The 15,015-nt window shown below is 38.5% G+C and overlaps 1 protein-coding gene across 1 annotated transcript in view; it reads left to right on the top strand.

Annotated features, from left to right (window-relative positions):
- LOC122814107 (extracellular calcium-sensing receptor-like) overlaps positions 1-15,015 on the top strand; it is a 218,161-nt gene that overhangs the window by 105,183 nt on the left and 97,963 nt on the right. Inside the window, exons 2-3 of the mRNA XM_044086722.1 lie at positions 1,370-2,206; positions 8,845-9,072. Of these exons, the coding sequence (XP_043942657.1) occupies positions 1,370-2,206; positions 8,845-9,072 (1,065 nt within the window). The remainder of the gene's footprint in view (positions 1-1,369; positions 2,207-8,844; positions 9,073-15,015) is intronic.

The raw sequence follows: 15,015 nt of genomic DNA, 5'->3' as shown, positions 1-15,015 counted from the left end.
TCAACAGTGGCCCAGTAAGAAAAGCTGCACACTACATATATTTGTAGAGCTAGTAAGTTAGTATAGGCTAACAATAAAAACATACTATACAGCACTGAGGTATACATAATTCAACAGGTGCATACCATGTTAAGTACACTATGCAGTATATATGTACAGCACACTAAGTTCATAAACATTCATAGAACATTCAGCATTCTTTTTCAGTTTATGTATGTAGTCACATTGAAATGTCAGTGCACAGACATCAGATGAGGCAGATACATACTTTTATCCACACTCCTATTAACATTACACCTGTAAACAGAAGTCAGGTGTAAGAACATTATGATACTTATCTAATCTGATTGCATAATGAGGGGCTTAGTAACAGTGGTGATACAAGGGCAGAACTGTTTTGTGATAGGTATGATTTCATTTCGATTTTCATAGTTCTTTAACAGTAGGGAGAGGAAACCCATTGTTGCCCATAGTCTGTAGGGATCCAGCATTGTACAGCTTTGAGGCAGTTCCTAATAGTAAATCATTTGCTTTTGGATATTACTTTCTGTTTTGTACTTAGACAAATCCAAATTCCAATGCAGTGCAAAATTCATTTGCAAGCAGTTCTGCAATGATGATACTTTTCTGTCGCAATGGTTAGAACTAGAAAACTGTTGGCTTTGAGAAAGATCAGTGAAGCAGGTTTTAATAAATACGTGGAGAAGGAAAGGGCCAAGGACTGTGCCTTTTGGGATGTCTTTAGAAAGAGAGCCAGAATGAGTTTCCTGTTCACGATTCTAATTATAAGATAATATTTGAACCAAAGGGAACCATTATCAGATAACCCAGATGAAGGCAGTTTTTAAAGAAACAAGTAGCGATTTTCATTGTCAAAAGCATTCTTTAGGTCAAGAATCATTGCAGCTGTAGATATTTATTTTTTCTTGTGGGATAAAATGTGGTCAGTAAGTGATTGTTGTAAGAGTACCGTGTTTAGCTCTAAAGCCATGCTACTTATGCATGAGAATATCATATGAAGGAGAATATTTTAAAATTGTTGGTTGACATTTTTTCTAATATTGTGCCAGTTGGGCATACGTTGGAACTAGGTGTGAAGTCATCTGAAAAGAGGGATTATGACCTTGGGAAGACGGATGAAGAGTGAGTGTTTAAAACTATGAGAAATAGTGCTGGTAGTTAAAATAAGACTAAAGATATAGACTAGGGGTTTACGAAGATGGAGAAATCTGTAGTGGAGTTGGCTATTTCTTACAATAAATTATAGTTTTAGATAAAGAATATTAATGTTCCCCTGCAGAGCAGTATAAGGTGGAGGAGCAACTCAAAATAAGTAACACACTTAAAGATTATTTTTCCCTTTCCTTAGGTAAGTTATGGTTCCATGCTGCCTGTCCTAAGTGACAAGCAACAATTCCCTTCCTTTCTTCGTACAATAAGTAACTTCACTGTTCAAATTGTTGGTATCTCTCAGCTGATGAGACATTTTGGCTGGACATGGATCGGCATTCTAGCCTCTGATAATGACATTGGCAGAGAAGGTAGCCAGGGCTTGTTGCAAGAACTCACTAAAAGAGGTCGTTGTGTAGCTTTGCTGGAAATACTACCTGCTTACAATTCTATGAGTCAACTACGACAGATTGCTGAGAAAATCAAGGCATCACAAGTGAAAGTAATAATTGTCTATTCCACACAGATGTACCTGATACAATTAATGGAGGAAATCTCAATGCAAAACATAAGCAATAAAGTTTGGATTGCTCCAACCCACTGGAGAAATTCTTTAGTGTTCCATATCAAGGACAACTGGAGGACTTTAAATGGTACCTTAGGTTTTACAAACTACAATCCAGAAATTCCTGGTTTCCATAATTTTTTGTATAGCATTCTTCCTTCTTTTTCTGCCAATGATGTTTTTCTCAGTCTTTTCTGGGAGATATTGTTTCATTGTAAATGGGTGGATGACCCTTCCACCAATGTATCTGTACTGGGTAACACAACCACAGCACTTTGCACAGGTAGTGAAAGCATGAAAAACATGGATATATCTGTATATGAATCATATAATTTCCCGGAAGCCATTACCGCGTATAATGCTGTATATGTTTTGGCATGTGCACTACATGACATGTTATCATGCGATATAATCAACATTGTATCAAAGAACATATCTTGTGGTGGTATTTCAAATATTCAGCCATGGCAGGTAAGTGAAAAAAACATAATTGGTGTTTAAGGTGTAATCGCTGTCCATAATTATCTCTCCAGTACTGGCAAATTTCTGGACTGAGACATAAGCAGGAAGTTTGACCAACTTTTTAACATCTATGTACATCTGTTGTACTGATGTAGAAAAGTTATTCTTGTCTGTATAGAAATATATGGTAACTATATATATATTTTTTCTATTAAAATTATGGTTACATAAACTTGTTATATTGATTCCCAGGATTACAAAACATTTCCATGAGCAGGAACTCAAAGCATAGATTGAGAATTTCTGAAAGTGCACAGTACTTGGTTCCCTCTGGGGGGGGGGGGGTCGCTTTGGTCTCCACCACCTGACATAGTGACTGAACACAACAGTAATTATTATAACTTTAAGTTTGCCATTAAATATTAGGCTGTAGAAAACTCACTCTCACTGTTACCTAGTTGTTACTAAAAGTTATATTTCATAGCACTTTAGTGTGAAAGTATAAGAATTTGGAAACACACCCCTTAATATGTCATTCGTTAGTAATATCAAGAAGAAAGTAATACAGTTCAGTGACCCTCCAATTCAATGACTGAATGACATGACTTGAGGAATTGTACCTGACCTACTAATTCCAAAGTTATTAAAAGTGACCCATTTGCTGGCAATTAGGACAGTTATAATATGGTGGAAGGCGTTATTGCTGTTTTGAAGCAATCGTTGAAAGATAGCAACACAAAGGAAGAAGACATATAAACACCACTTAACCCATTAATGTGCACAAAATATTAACCTGAGTATAAACTTCAAATTTCTGGATATTAAAGTGGTAAGTAAAACAGCATGTTATACAACAGTTTTCTATCAGTCTTGCATGAGTAGCTCACATTGTCAGTATCCAAACCTGGGTTAAAAAATGCCAGGCCATACTAGGATTTGGTTTTGTTACTTATGACTGAGTCAGTCTGGCAAAAATGTGATTCACAAAATCTTCTACTGATTCTTCAGTCATAGAAAGAAGATAGAGAGAGAAAGAAAAGGCAGTTAATACCAATTTAAAAGAAGTAACAGGTCAGGATAGGCTATGACTACCTGAAGTGGTACTTTCAGTAAACAAAAGCTTCAACGAGGAAAATAAGTGTAGGATGAAATGTAATCAGTCATTCATCAATAAAACAGCACTAACCATTGTTGTACTCTAATTTTGACAGATTGGTAAATCTGGTTGTGGAGATAATTAACTTATTTTTTTGTCAGAATTACCCAGAATTAATTTCTGATTACTCCGAGCATTGTGTCACGCCTATTTAAGGCAAAATGAATGCTTGCAATAAAGTATTACTGTTTTAGTCTGTACACTTCAAAATTTTCTTTCTTTAGTTTTGCAACTGAGAAATTTACTAGTATGAGATGGAGAACTACATGAAATTATAAAAATGGAACAAGGAGCAAAGAACAGGTAGAATGGATCTTACAGTGCTGAGAGCTGACAAGGCACAGTAGCTAAATAAGATGGCACTCCATCTATAGAAAGCTTTGCAGTTAGCTTCATAGAGTAAGTAGACAGAGCTCTGCCAATAACCCAGATGACAAGGATTGGCTAATGGTCTCAGTGGTGGAGGAGCTGAAATGGGCAGGAGAAGATGAAGGAGTAGAGTCCACTCACTTTTCCCATTGTGGAATGACGGGTATGTGCTCGGAAATGTGGATTCTTCTCAGGTTCCTTCAGGGAGACTGTACAGCCAAAGGAGGCATTTACTTCAAAGGTGACCACAGTGTCTTCACTGGGGTTAATAATCAATCTGTTTATTGCCTGAGTCATGTATTGAACTGTATATTTTCTTCTGTGCAATATATATATATATATATATATATATATATATATATATATATATATATATATAGATATATATATATGTGTGTGTGTGTGTGTATACAGTATATATATATATATATATATATATATATATATATATATATATATATATATATATATATATATAAAGAGAGAGAGAGAAACCCATGGTGGTGGTACTGCGGTAGCATTGTCGCCTCACAGTAAGACACTGTCCAGTTTGATTCTCAACTAGAGAGTCTTCTGCGTGGAGACATGCGTGAATGGGCGTACCTTTGTTGAAGGTTGTGCATCAGGGCTGGTAACTCGGCATGTAAAAATCAACTACCAATCATTAGCAGACCGTAGTTCCGCTGTGGCGACCACTAACTGGGAAAAGCCGAAAGACGCAAATATATATATATATATATATATATATATAGAGAGAGAGAGAGAGAACGAGAGAGAGAGAAAGAGACAATCTCTCTGTCAACAATGAAGATATACTTTGTCTATATAAAAATATTTTTTCATATTCACCATAGCATTTCACTGACGTGATTAGAAGGGCAACAGTTCCAGACATTACTTTGAAGCTGGTATCAGTCTGGACAAACTGGGATCCATAGGTAACTCTACTTAGCACACCAGCAGAGATGAACAATTTATATTTCAGATATGAAGATATTTTAAATTTTTTGTATGCACTTTGCCTCTACTGCTTGTCAGCGATTAGTCTCCTCCCAGGCAGTCAGCCCATTCTTTCCCCATCAGCAGGGTGAAGGCCAACTGGAAGGGGACATCACTTAGAGAGCCATCTGTGGGGGTTTGAAGGTTTTCTGTTTAGCTTTGCACTTCCCCCAACATAAGCCCATTTTGCCAAGCAGAAGGCAGGAGTGCATTTGCCTGTATCTCTGGCTGTACGTGATGTTCAAAAAGGATATTGCCAGCAAGCAGCATCCCCTCTCTGCTGAAACATGTGAAAGCAACTTTCCTGGTAACCACTGAAGAAACTGCACTTCCATATTTGCTCTCCCAAGCACCTGGTACCCTGTATTTTTCATATTTGTATTAATATCCCCATAGGGGAGCAAGACAATATCAATCTAGACAAATTAAGGAGAATAGAGATGTTCTGCACCTGTCACCCCTGGGTTTCAGGTTACTGGCTAAAGCTCTTGACACCCCTATAGTGCCTTTTTTTAGGCAAGGTTCAAAGGATAAAACCACCACCGTAACAGATACAAGCATGCAAAATCTGAAGGTCATGCTACTCAATGCTAGAAGTCTAAACTCAAAATGCACTCTCTGGAGGCACTCCTAAAAATGGAGAACATCAATATCTGTGCAGTAACTGAGACCTGGTTCAATGCTCCAGAGAACACCCCTGCAATACCAGGCTACAACTCATACCACACTTTTCGGCCACAAAACCAAGACCGAAACATTAAAGGTGGAGGAGTGTCCATATTCACCAAAGATATTCACACCTCCAGACTTGTTGCCCAACACAATGCATCTGAAATTCTCCAGGTGCAACTAACACTAGGTAAGACTGCAATCCAAACTGAAGCTTGATACAGATCCCCCACCATGCACAAAGATTCTCACTACACCTTTCTAAACATACTGGAAAATATTAAGATACAACCAAACACCCTAATACTGGGTGATTTCAACTACTCTGCCATTAACTGTGAAAAATACTCGGGTACCGACTCCTTTTCCCAATGGTTCAACTAACCCATTGTCCCACCAGGGGCTCCAATATCCTAGACCTGGTCATTACCAACATGGGAGATGCTCCACACCAGTGGTCACCCCCTCATTGGTTAGGTATGACCGTAAGCAAATCACCCTTGACATCCACATCCCACCCCCCAACCCCCAGTATGGAAACCTCCTTAAATAACTTCTCCAAAGCCAACTTCATGCTACTGAAGTCAGAAGTGACAAACTTCATGACACCCATGCAGACGGGATCTGAAAGTTCGACTGCAGAATCCTACACTAAGGCACTGTACGAGCACATCCACATGTGCATGAATCGTGCCATCCAAAATAGAACCAAGAAGCTCTCTTCCAAAAAAAGGAAAACAATCTGGTGGTCCCCTGCTATAAAAAGACTATACAACAGAAGGAAGAAACTGTTGCAGAAAAGAGGAAAATCCCAGGATGCAAAAAACTCCCTCACCAGTCTCATTAAGAAGCTGAGATCCCTCACAAAATCCTCAAAAGCTAGTTACAAAAATAAAATTGCCAAAGATTCCAAAGACATTCACAAGGCATTCTATAGTTATGTCAAGAACCTAAATGGCAATGCTCAGATCTGCTCTGAGCTTCAACAGAATGGCATTAAATATACTGATCCCAAGGATATTGACAATATTCTGGCAGATCGATTTAGTGCCAACTTCACCCGCCTCTCACCCCCTAATGGGCCCATCTCAATACCAAAAGATTGCCAAATTCCTGTAATCACGGCCACACAAGTAGAAGCCATACTCTCCAAAGCTAAGAATGCAGCATACATGGGACCAGATGACATCCCAGGCTGTGTACTACATGAACTACAAAATGAACTGGCACCTCACCTAAGTGTCATGTTTAACCATAGCCTCACCTCAGGCTTCGTGCTCACTGAGTGGCGCACAGCTACAGTTATCCCACTCCACAAGGGGGGATCCACCTTGGATCCCGGCAACTACCGTCCCATCAGTCTGATGAGCCTGATCTGCAAGGGCATGGAACGCATTATCATGGAACTTATAAACAAAGACATTGGCAATCTTCAAGCACTGGACCCCACGAAGTTTGGGTTTGTGAAGGGTCAATCTTGTCTCCAGAACCTGATTGACTTCTTCGAATCAGTCTTCAGAGCTGTGGACGAGGGTAAGGCGGTCCACACAGCCTATCTGGACCTCACCAAGGCCTTCAACACCATCCCCTACTCTGGAATCATAGATAAACTTACTAAGCTGGGCATAAATCCCTACATCACTTCATGGGTTGCCAACTGGCTTACTGACAGAACCCAGACTGTAAAAGTAGCCAACTCCAAATCCAGTTCCAGACAAGTGACAAGTGGAGTACTTCAGGGTCAGTCCTGAGACCACTCTTGTTTGGCATCTACTTCACTGAAGTACAGGCCAACACTACAGGACTCTGGCTAACAAAGTTCGCAGATGACTGCAAACTGGGAGCCATTATTGAATGTCCAAATGATGTGGATAGTCTACAAAAGGGCCCTACAGAAACAGATGCCTGGTTCCAGAGCCATGGGCTCAATCTTAATGCCAAAAAATGTATAGTTATCCCCTTTGGAAAAAAAACATATACCCATGAATCACCACATAGGTGGCAGTACACTAAAGATCGAAAGTGTGATGAGAGACTTAGGGACACAGGTGGACAGTGGTCTCACTTTCAGTAACTACATTGCCACAACAGTCAGGAAATCATTCTATGTGGCACACCTCACCACTAAGGGCTTTTCATCCAGAAAAAAGGAGGTCATTGTCCCACTGTACTCATCCCTCATTAGACCCATTATAGAGTATAATGCCCCGTTTGGTATGTACCTCACAAGACATCTGCAACATCTGGAATGGCCACAGAAATACCTCACTAAAAGAATCACAGGCCTAAAGCAGATGCCATATGCTGACCGTCTAAAAAAACTCCAGCTATATTCTGTGGCATATCGTCTTCTCAGAGGTGATCTCTGCTTAACATACAAGGCCATGTCAAACCCTGAGCTGTTGGACATGCTCCACTTTAAGAAATCCCAATCCCTCAGAGCCACATGCTCCAGGGATCTAAACCTTGTCATCACAATGAACAAAATATGCTGGAGGGATATGTTCCTGACCCAGAGACTCCCCATACTCTGGAATAGACTGCCCATACATGTCATTCAGAGCGCCTCCTTGGCCCTCTTCAAAAGGAACCTTGATGATTGGATGGTAGATAGGAAATTCACCCCGGGGAATCATGTCAGTCGCCCTGCTAGACAGAGGTCCAGAGAAGTAAATACTGTGGAAAGAAATATCCAGGGAATTGTTATGGCTAGGCTTGTAAAGGCCCTAGGGCCGATAGCCTAGTACCAACCTATGGACCTAGAAACCTAATACATGACATCTGTCTAGCATACTTGCAAAGGTATTATAGTCTGTTAATGTTTCAGATATGAAAATTATGTTACTTTTCGTATCAGTGGGAATGTCTCTGTATTGGAGCAATGTAGCACAATATGTGAGCTATCTATCTGAAGCTTGCATCAATCCATACAAATTGGGCCCAGTATATCTGTTTACCAATTTTGCAGAAATAGATTAGTTTATTTGCCAGATTATGAAAATTATGATTTTTTTTCAGTTATGCTTTCTCTAGAAAGTATCATGGAATCATGACAGATGATAATTTGTTTTGAAACTCACATCAGTCCGTACATCTTGTCTGTGGATATATATCCCCTGTTTATTACAGCAGTTATGGCTTTATCCCTGTACACTAATGTCAAAGCTTATACAGATCCCTTAGAACATCAGAACTAAGGTCAATGACTTTGAATAACCATGTATAGCACTTCAGGGCAGATATAGGCATCATAAAAAATGAACACATCTTAGCATATTTATTTAGTAAGACATGCTAGAAAATATTTTTCAGGAGTTTGACACATTAATACAGAAAATAAATTAGGGGTTCTTGCCAAATGTATGCACTGAAATTGTAAATAGTTACAGAAACTGAAACTATGGTTTCTCTTCTTTAATCTGATCATATGTTTATGTTTTTTTTACTCCCTTAGCTTCTCAACTTTATCAAGACTGTCCATTTTGTGAATACAGTAGGCCAAGAAGTGCATTTTGATATCAATGGTGATATGCCAACATTATACGACATTCAGAATTTTCAGTTTTTCCTGAATGGTACAAGCAAAATTGTAAAAATAGGCATCTTTATGCCATGGGCACCCACAGATCAGCAGATTCAAATAGATACAAAAATCATTTTGTGGAACTATGGTGGTACTGAGGTGAATGTAGTTAGCTATAACAGTTAAATACATTTTTTGTGTAATTTTTTTTTCATTATTATATTCTGTAACTGCATGGATAAGCTGCTGTTAAGAACATTGTGGATGACTGAACTGTACATGTCTAAGTGTACATTTTCCAAGTCTAATTTAGTTTTGTAAGCATTAGGTACAATAAAAATGAGATAAGAAAAATATCTGGTAGTAGTTATAATGTGGGTTAGAATCCTCTTTATCTTATTTATGTGTACTCTATATTCAGAGAATATTATTTTTTTTCATCTGTTTATCCAGAGTTTATTGTTAAATTATTCTGTCCAAAAATATACTATGCGAACTGCATCTGCTGTTTAAAATGGAATGCTTTGTGCTTTACTAGTCCCACCTACAACCTTAGCTGATTGGCTCCTACTAAACATCCCACATTTTCTGTAAAATACCTCTATATGCCATTAATAGAATAAATGGCTACCAATTTCTTCTACCTATATCACATGTTCAGGCAGACTTTGACTGAACTGCAGGAAATGGATGATTTCCTGATGTTCCACACATGCTACAGTTTTAATTTAATAAAGTAAGCAAATAAAAGATACTGGATGGTCAACATGACAAATATGACTATAGCATGGTAGTGGTCCATGTTGTAGTGAATGACTTGAGTGTAAAACTCTGAGAGATATACAGAGAGATATGTTTGTATGTTTTTTACTTTCAATGCATGTTACAAATGCAGGAAAGACACAGGTCCTGAGTAGAATACTTCTGTCACATTGAATGATGCTTTCATACAAAGAAGAGATAATTGGTTTCAATAATGGGTTAAATAACTGGTGTTATCCTAGGGAGATCCAGTATGTATCAGTATGGGACAAGATGCTCAACGGTTCAGCTTGCTTTACTAAATATGACCTGCACCTCTCATTCCAAAGGCATCTGCATACAGACTGAAGCCTTTGCTGCCTTCCCCTGGACTTTTTTCAGACAGACTCCGGTTGATAGACATTCCAATAAAACTAAAACACACATGCACACACACATAGACACACACACACACACACACACACACACACACACACACACACACACACACACACACACACACACACACACACACACACGTGTATATATATATATATATATATATATATATATATATATATATATAGCGGTCTCAAAAACTGGATCACATTAAGGTAACTCTCCTCAAGGCCAGAAGTCTGAACAATAAATTTGCATTAATTTGAAGTACTTCTGTATTTGGAAAGCCTTTGTATTTGTGTAGTTACTGACGCGGCTTAAATGTATAGAGAATGCTTCCTCTATACCTGTGTTTTACACTTTTCATGTCACAAGCTTAATAGCAATGTATGTCAAGTAGATACATTCACTGAACTACAGATCACTTTAGAAAGGATTAATTATCAACTAGTAGCTTCTTATAGAACACCTTCTTTGTCCATTGATACGTTCATAAGTCATAGCTAAGTACTAGGCTAGCTGCCCTTGCTGGCCATTTTAAGCCCAGCTAATTTCCCTTTTTGTGCTTGAAATAACCTATCCCATTTGGCAACTGATTGGCCTTACCAATCCCATGCTTGATAATTATATATTACCCCTAATGAGAATAACTGGGATCCTATCAGAGATAATTTGAAAGGATCCATACATGGAGTAAAGCATTTAAGACCTACCTCTGCCCATTAGTAATAAAATGGCCAGTTTTGGGGTAAATTTTCTGTTAAACATCAATAGATACAACTTGAACAGGGATTAACTTTTTTTACATGGATGGAGAGTCTGTTCCAGAGCAGCAGTATCTTCTGCAAAATATATATTTCCCTGCAAACCATTCTGCTGATGCTGTAGAATAGGTTTAAATCCCTTGTCCAAGAATTTCTGATGCTATCTGACTTGTTGATGTGCAGTAAATCCATCAGTATTAGGTCAGAGAATGCATTGTATGCACGGCACAGGTCACCTCTTAGTAGTCTGTAGGATACTGAGTATAGTGACAGGTCTTTCAGTCAGTCCATGTAGGACATGTTGTTTAGGCATTGTATCCTTTTAGCAATGTATCTCTGTGGGTGTTCCAGATGTTGCATATGTCTGAACAAATTCATGCTAAATAGGGTATTATATTCAATGACTGGCCTAATGAGAGCTGAGTAGCTGGGGACAATGATATCCCTAGATGTAGTCATAATCCCACTATTTATAAGATGTGCAGTATAGAAGGAATTTCTTATAACAATGGACACATGTTGGTCAATAGTTATGTCACTGTCCACATAAATTCCAAAATCCTGAACAACTGGTTCAACTTTTAGGGCTGTATTGTCAATGTGGTAGATCCCTGTTATAGATCACTTCATAGGTTCATAGGTTCATAGGTTGGTACTAGGCTACCAGCCCTAATGCCTATACAAGCCTAGCCATAACAATTCCCTGGCTATTTCTTCCCACAATATTTACTTCCAAAAGAATACAATGATGCATTTTTTTACATTTAGTTTCAGTCCATGATTTTAGCACTAGTTATTTATTTGGGACAAAGATTCCTGCAGTATAGCTAAGTCATTTGACGGTTCAGTGACTAATCCTAGCTTGCAGCCATCTGCAAACTTAGTCAGCTAGAGCATCTTGCTACTGACTTTTACTTCAGAAAACTAGATGCCAAACAGGAGAGGTCCCAGCACAGAACCCTGGGGGGGGGGGGGGGGGGATTCCAATGATAACTAGTCTCTTTTTGGAGGAAACTTCCTCTATTATTATTTCCTGCATCCTACCTGTGAGCCAGTTGGCAATCCAGCAGGTGACATGGGATTTATTGCCCATTTATTTAGCTTTCCTACTATGCCTGAGTGGGTAATCGTGTCAAAAGCTTTGGCCAGGTCGAGGTATGTGTTGTGTACTGTTTTGCCTTCATCCATTGATTTGGTGACCTTTTCAAAAAAAAAATCTGCCAGGTTGAGTAAGCATGATCTGCCCTTGATGAATCCAAACTGAGATAGGTCCAGTGTTTGAAGGTTCCCTATGCCCTGATTAATTAGTTCCATGATAAATCTTTCCATGGCTTTTCATATAAGGCTGGTCACACTTATGGGTCTGTAATTACCTGGGTCTTTGGAAGGTTGTCCCTTATGCAGGGGAATGATTGTAGCTGGTTTCCATTCAGTTGGTACAAAGCCTGTATGGATGCTGAAAATGAACAGTGTTGTTAGGACTGTGGCTAAATCATGCTTCATGCTATTTAAATTGATCCAGGGATATTGTCAGGACCAATCAATGCAGTACGTTTAGCACTTTTAGCACTTGTTCTTGTGTAAAGACTGGTTGTTAGCCAGTTTCAGGTATATCTTAAGGGTCAGATGGAGGTAAGAGGGAGGTAAAGATACAGCTAAATTCATTGGCCAGTAGGTTTGCTATATAGTCAGGCTGACCATAATGATTTAGGTCATTTGATGACCATGTAAGATTGTAAAACATTCTAAGTGATCTGTCTATTAGTGGAAACTCCAATATTTTGAGTGACTTTTACTACCTTCAATAAACAGGGACAACTATACCTCCAATGTAGGATATCTCCAAAACTTTCTACACTTAATAAACAAAAATTCAGTTGAGTAGATGGCAAATGACCCTACTAGGGGACAAAGCATTCTTGATGTGTTTCTTACAAAAGTAGCTGCCTGTTACAGTACTCATCTGGTATTTCTCTACTTGGTGAAGACTGACAACAAATGTGTAAGCTCCTCCTTTAAACTCACAAAAGCCCCTATGGCAAACCCCACTGAGTTTAAAGACTATTAACTTAACAACCTCAACTAAAATTATGATTGAAATATGAAAACTCACTTTTGACTGCACAACCCTGGATTATGATACAGCAGCAAGCTTCAATACGGACTTCTACACCCATTTAGAAAAATACATGTAGATAACATTCCTTATCAGAATCAAGTATCATAGGAAATTCAAAAATAAACATTCCTTGTAGTCCACTGCCATAAATGAACTCTACACCAAAAGAAAGAACCTCTTTAAATTATATAGCAGATCCAAACCCTCTTTTCTTCAGGAAAATTACAGAAGCATTACAAAAAGTAAAGCACTATTAGGTCCACTGAAGGAGCTCATGATCCCAGGATGGTCTCTGAAGCCAAAGATAATTGCATATCCTTAGTTAGCTATGTTTAAAAGGCTAAGAAACAATGCCCTGCATTGTTTTGAACTTACTCAAAATGGCACATCCTATTCAGACCCAAAGGACATTACCAATATCTGAATCCCTTACTCCCTTAATTATCTCTAAAGATCATTTACAAAAACTACCAAAAAGACCAAAAATATTTCCTCCTTGGGACCTGACAATATACTTGGTTGTTAATTAATAGTATTAAACATGCCCTTGTAGACCCAGTCCTTAAACTGTGTAACCTGAATTTACTTACTTGTTTTGTCCTTGATGGGTGCTACCCTGCTGTCGTGATGCCCCACTATAAGGTGACCTTAGTAAGTGACCCTGGTAATTACAGACCTATCTGTATTACAAGCCTCATTTGCGACACCATTGAACATGTTATAACTGACATCATTAACTATGATATCAAGAATAATATTTGACTTGGCCTCCAACAGTATGGCATTCTAAAGAGTAGGTCCTGTCTACTGTATCTGGTAAATTTCTTTGAAAGGGTTTAAGAGGTTATGGATGGTGGTCATTCAGTGCACATGGTATATCCTAACTTAGCCAGTGCTTTCAAAACTATTCCCCATTCTGGCATCCTGTAATAGCTAAATGCTTAAACAAATTGACCCATATGTGATAAGATGAATAGCAAACTTGCTAAAAGACAGAACCCACACAGTGCAAGTTGTAGGTGCCTCATCAGAATTATGAAAATGACCGACAGTGTTCCTCAGAGCTCAGTTCTCCAAGCAGAGATTCAATAGCTAACAATGACTGCAGAAGCCTGCAAACTGGGGGTTGTTCTTAAGTCACACCTTGACATCCAAAACTTCCAGCATGATGTATCCCTCTAGTAAACACTTGGTGTACTAAGAATGGCATTAAACTAAATGATAAAAAGGGTAGCTGTACCACTTTTGGTAGACAAACTCTCCCCTCTCAATACTGCATAGACAACACACCACTACGTAATGAAAATATAGTCAGGGATCTAGGAACATTTTGGTCATGTGGTGATAATTATTTAGAAATCATTTTATTTAGGACAGCTAATTGCAAATGAAATATCATCAAGGTCTAAAGAGCTAATCACTCCCTTCTAATCAGCATTGATCAGATCAATAGTTTAGTATAATTCCCATTTTGGAATGTATCTCATTAAACATATCAAACAATTAGAAAGACCCCAAAGGTTCCTTACGAAAAGAGTTACAGGACTAAATTCCTTAAGCTAACAAGAGAAGCTGGAAGCTTTATCCATTTATTCTGTGTCTTACAGGCTTTTCAGAGAAGATCTCTGTCTTGCTTACAGATCATAAAAGACCCAGTTGCCTTGGACCTCATATATCAATGTAAGTCCAGTGGCTTCACCAATACTTGAATCAATGACTTAAATCTTCACTAGCAGATAAATAAAACATAATAGAAAGACAAGATTATAACTCAGTGCCACACAAATCTCTAAAACAACTCCTCCCCTTTCCATGTTAGGAAGTGTGACTGTTCCTCAACATAACCTGGATGACTGGATAGGTATTCCCAAATTTACTCTAGTATTAACTGGTATGATCATTCTGCAGAAAGGAGTTACCGCATGAGGGGAGTTAATGGTGAGGCATAAAAGGTCATAAGGGTAAATGGTCTAGGAAAATCTATGAAATCTATGAAAAAATACCAGTTAGCATAATTGCTAAGGTCTTTGTCTCTCATGCACAAGTTACACAGTTCATTTCGGACCTCTGGCCAATGCC

Source organism: Protopterus annectens, chromosome 10.part0 (genome assembly GCF_019279795.1).
Source record: "Protopterus annectens isolate FY-2018-M chromosome 10.part0, PAN1.0, whole genome shotgun sequence".
In the NCBI taxonomy this organism is placed as follows: domain Eukaryota; kingdom Metazoa; phylum Chordata; order Ceratodontiformes; family Protopteridae; genus Protopterus; species Protopterus annectens.
The sequence above is the reverse complement of the archived record's forward strand: the minus strand, read 5'-3'. Positions and strand labels throughout refer to the sequence as shown.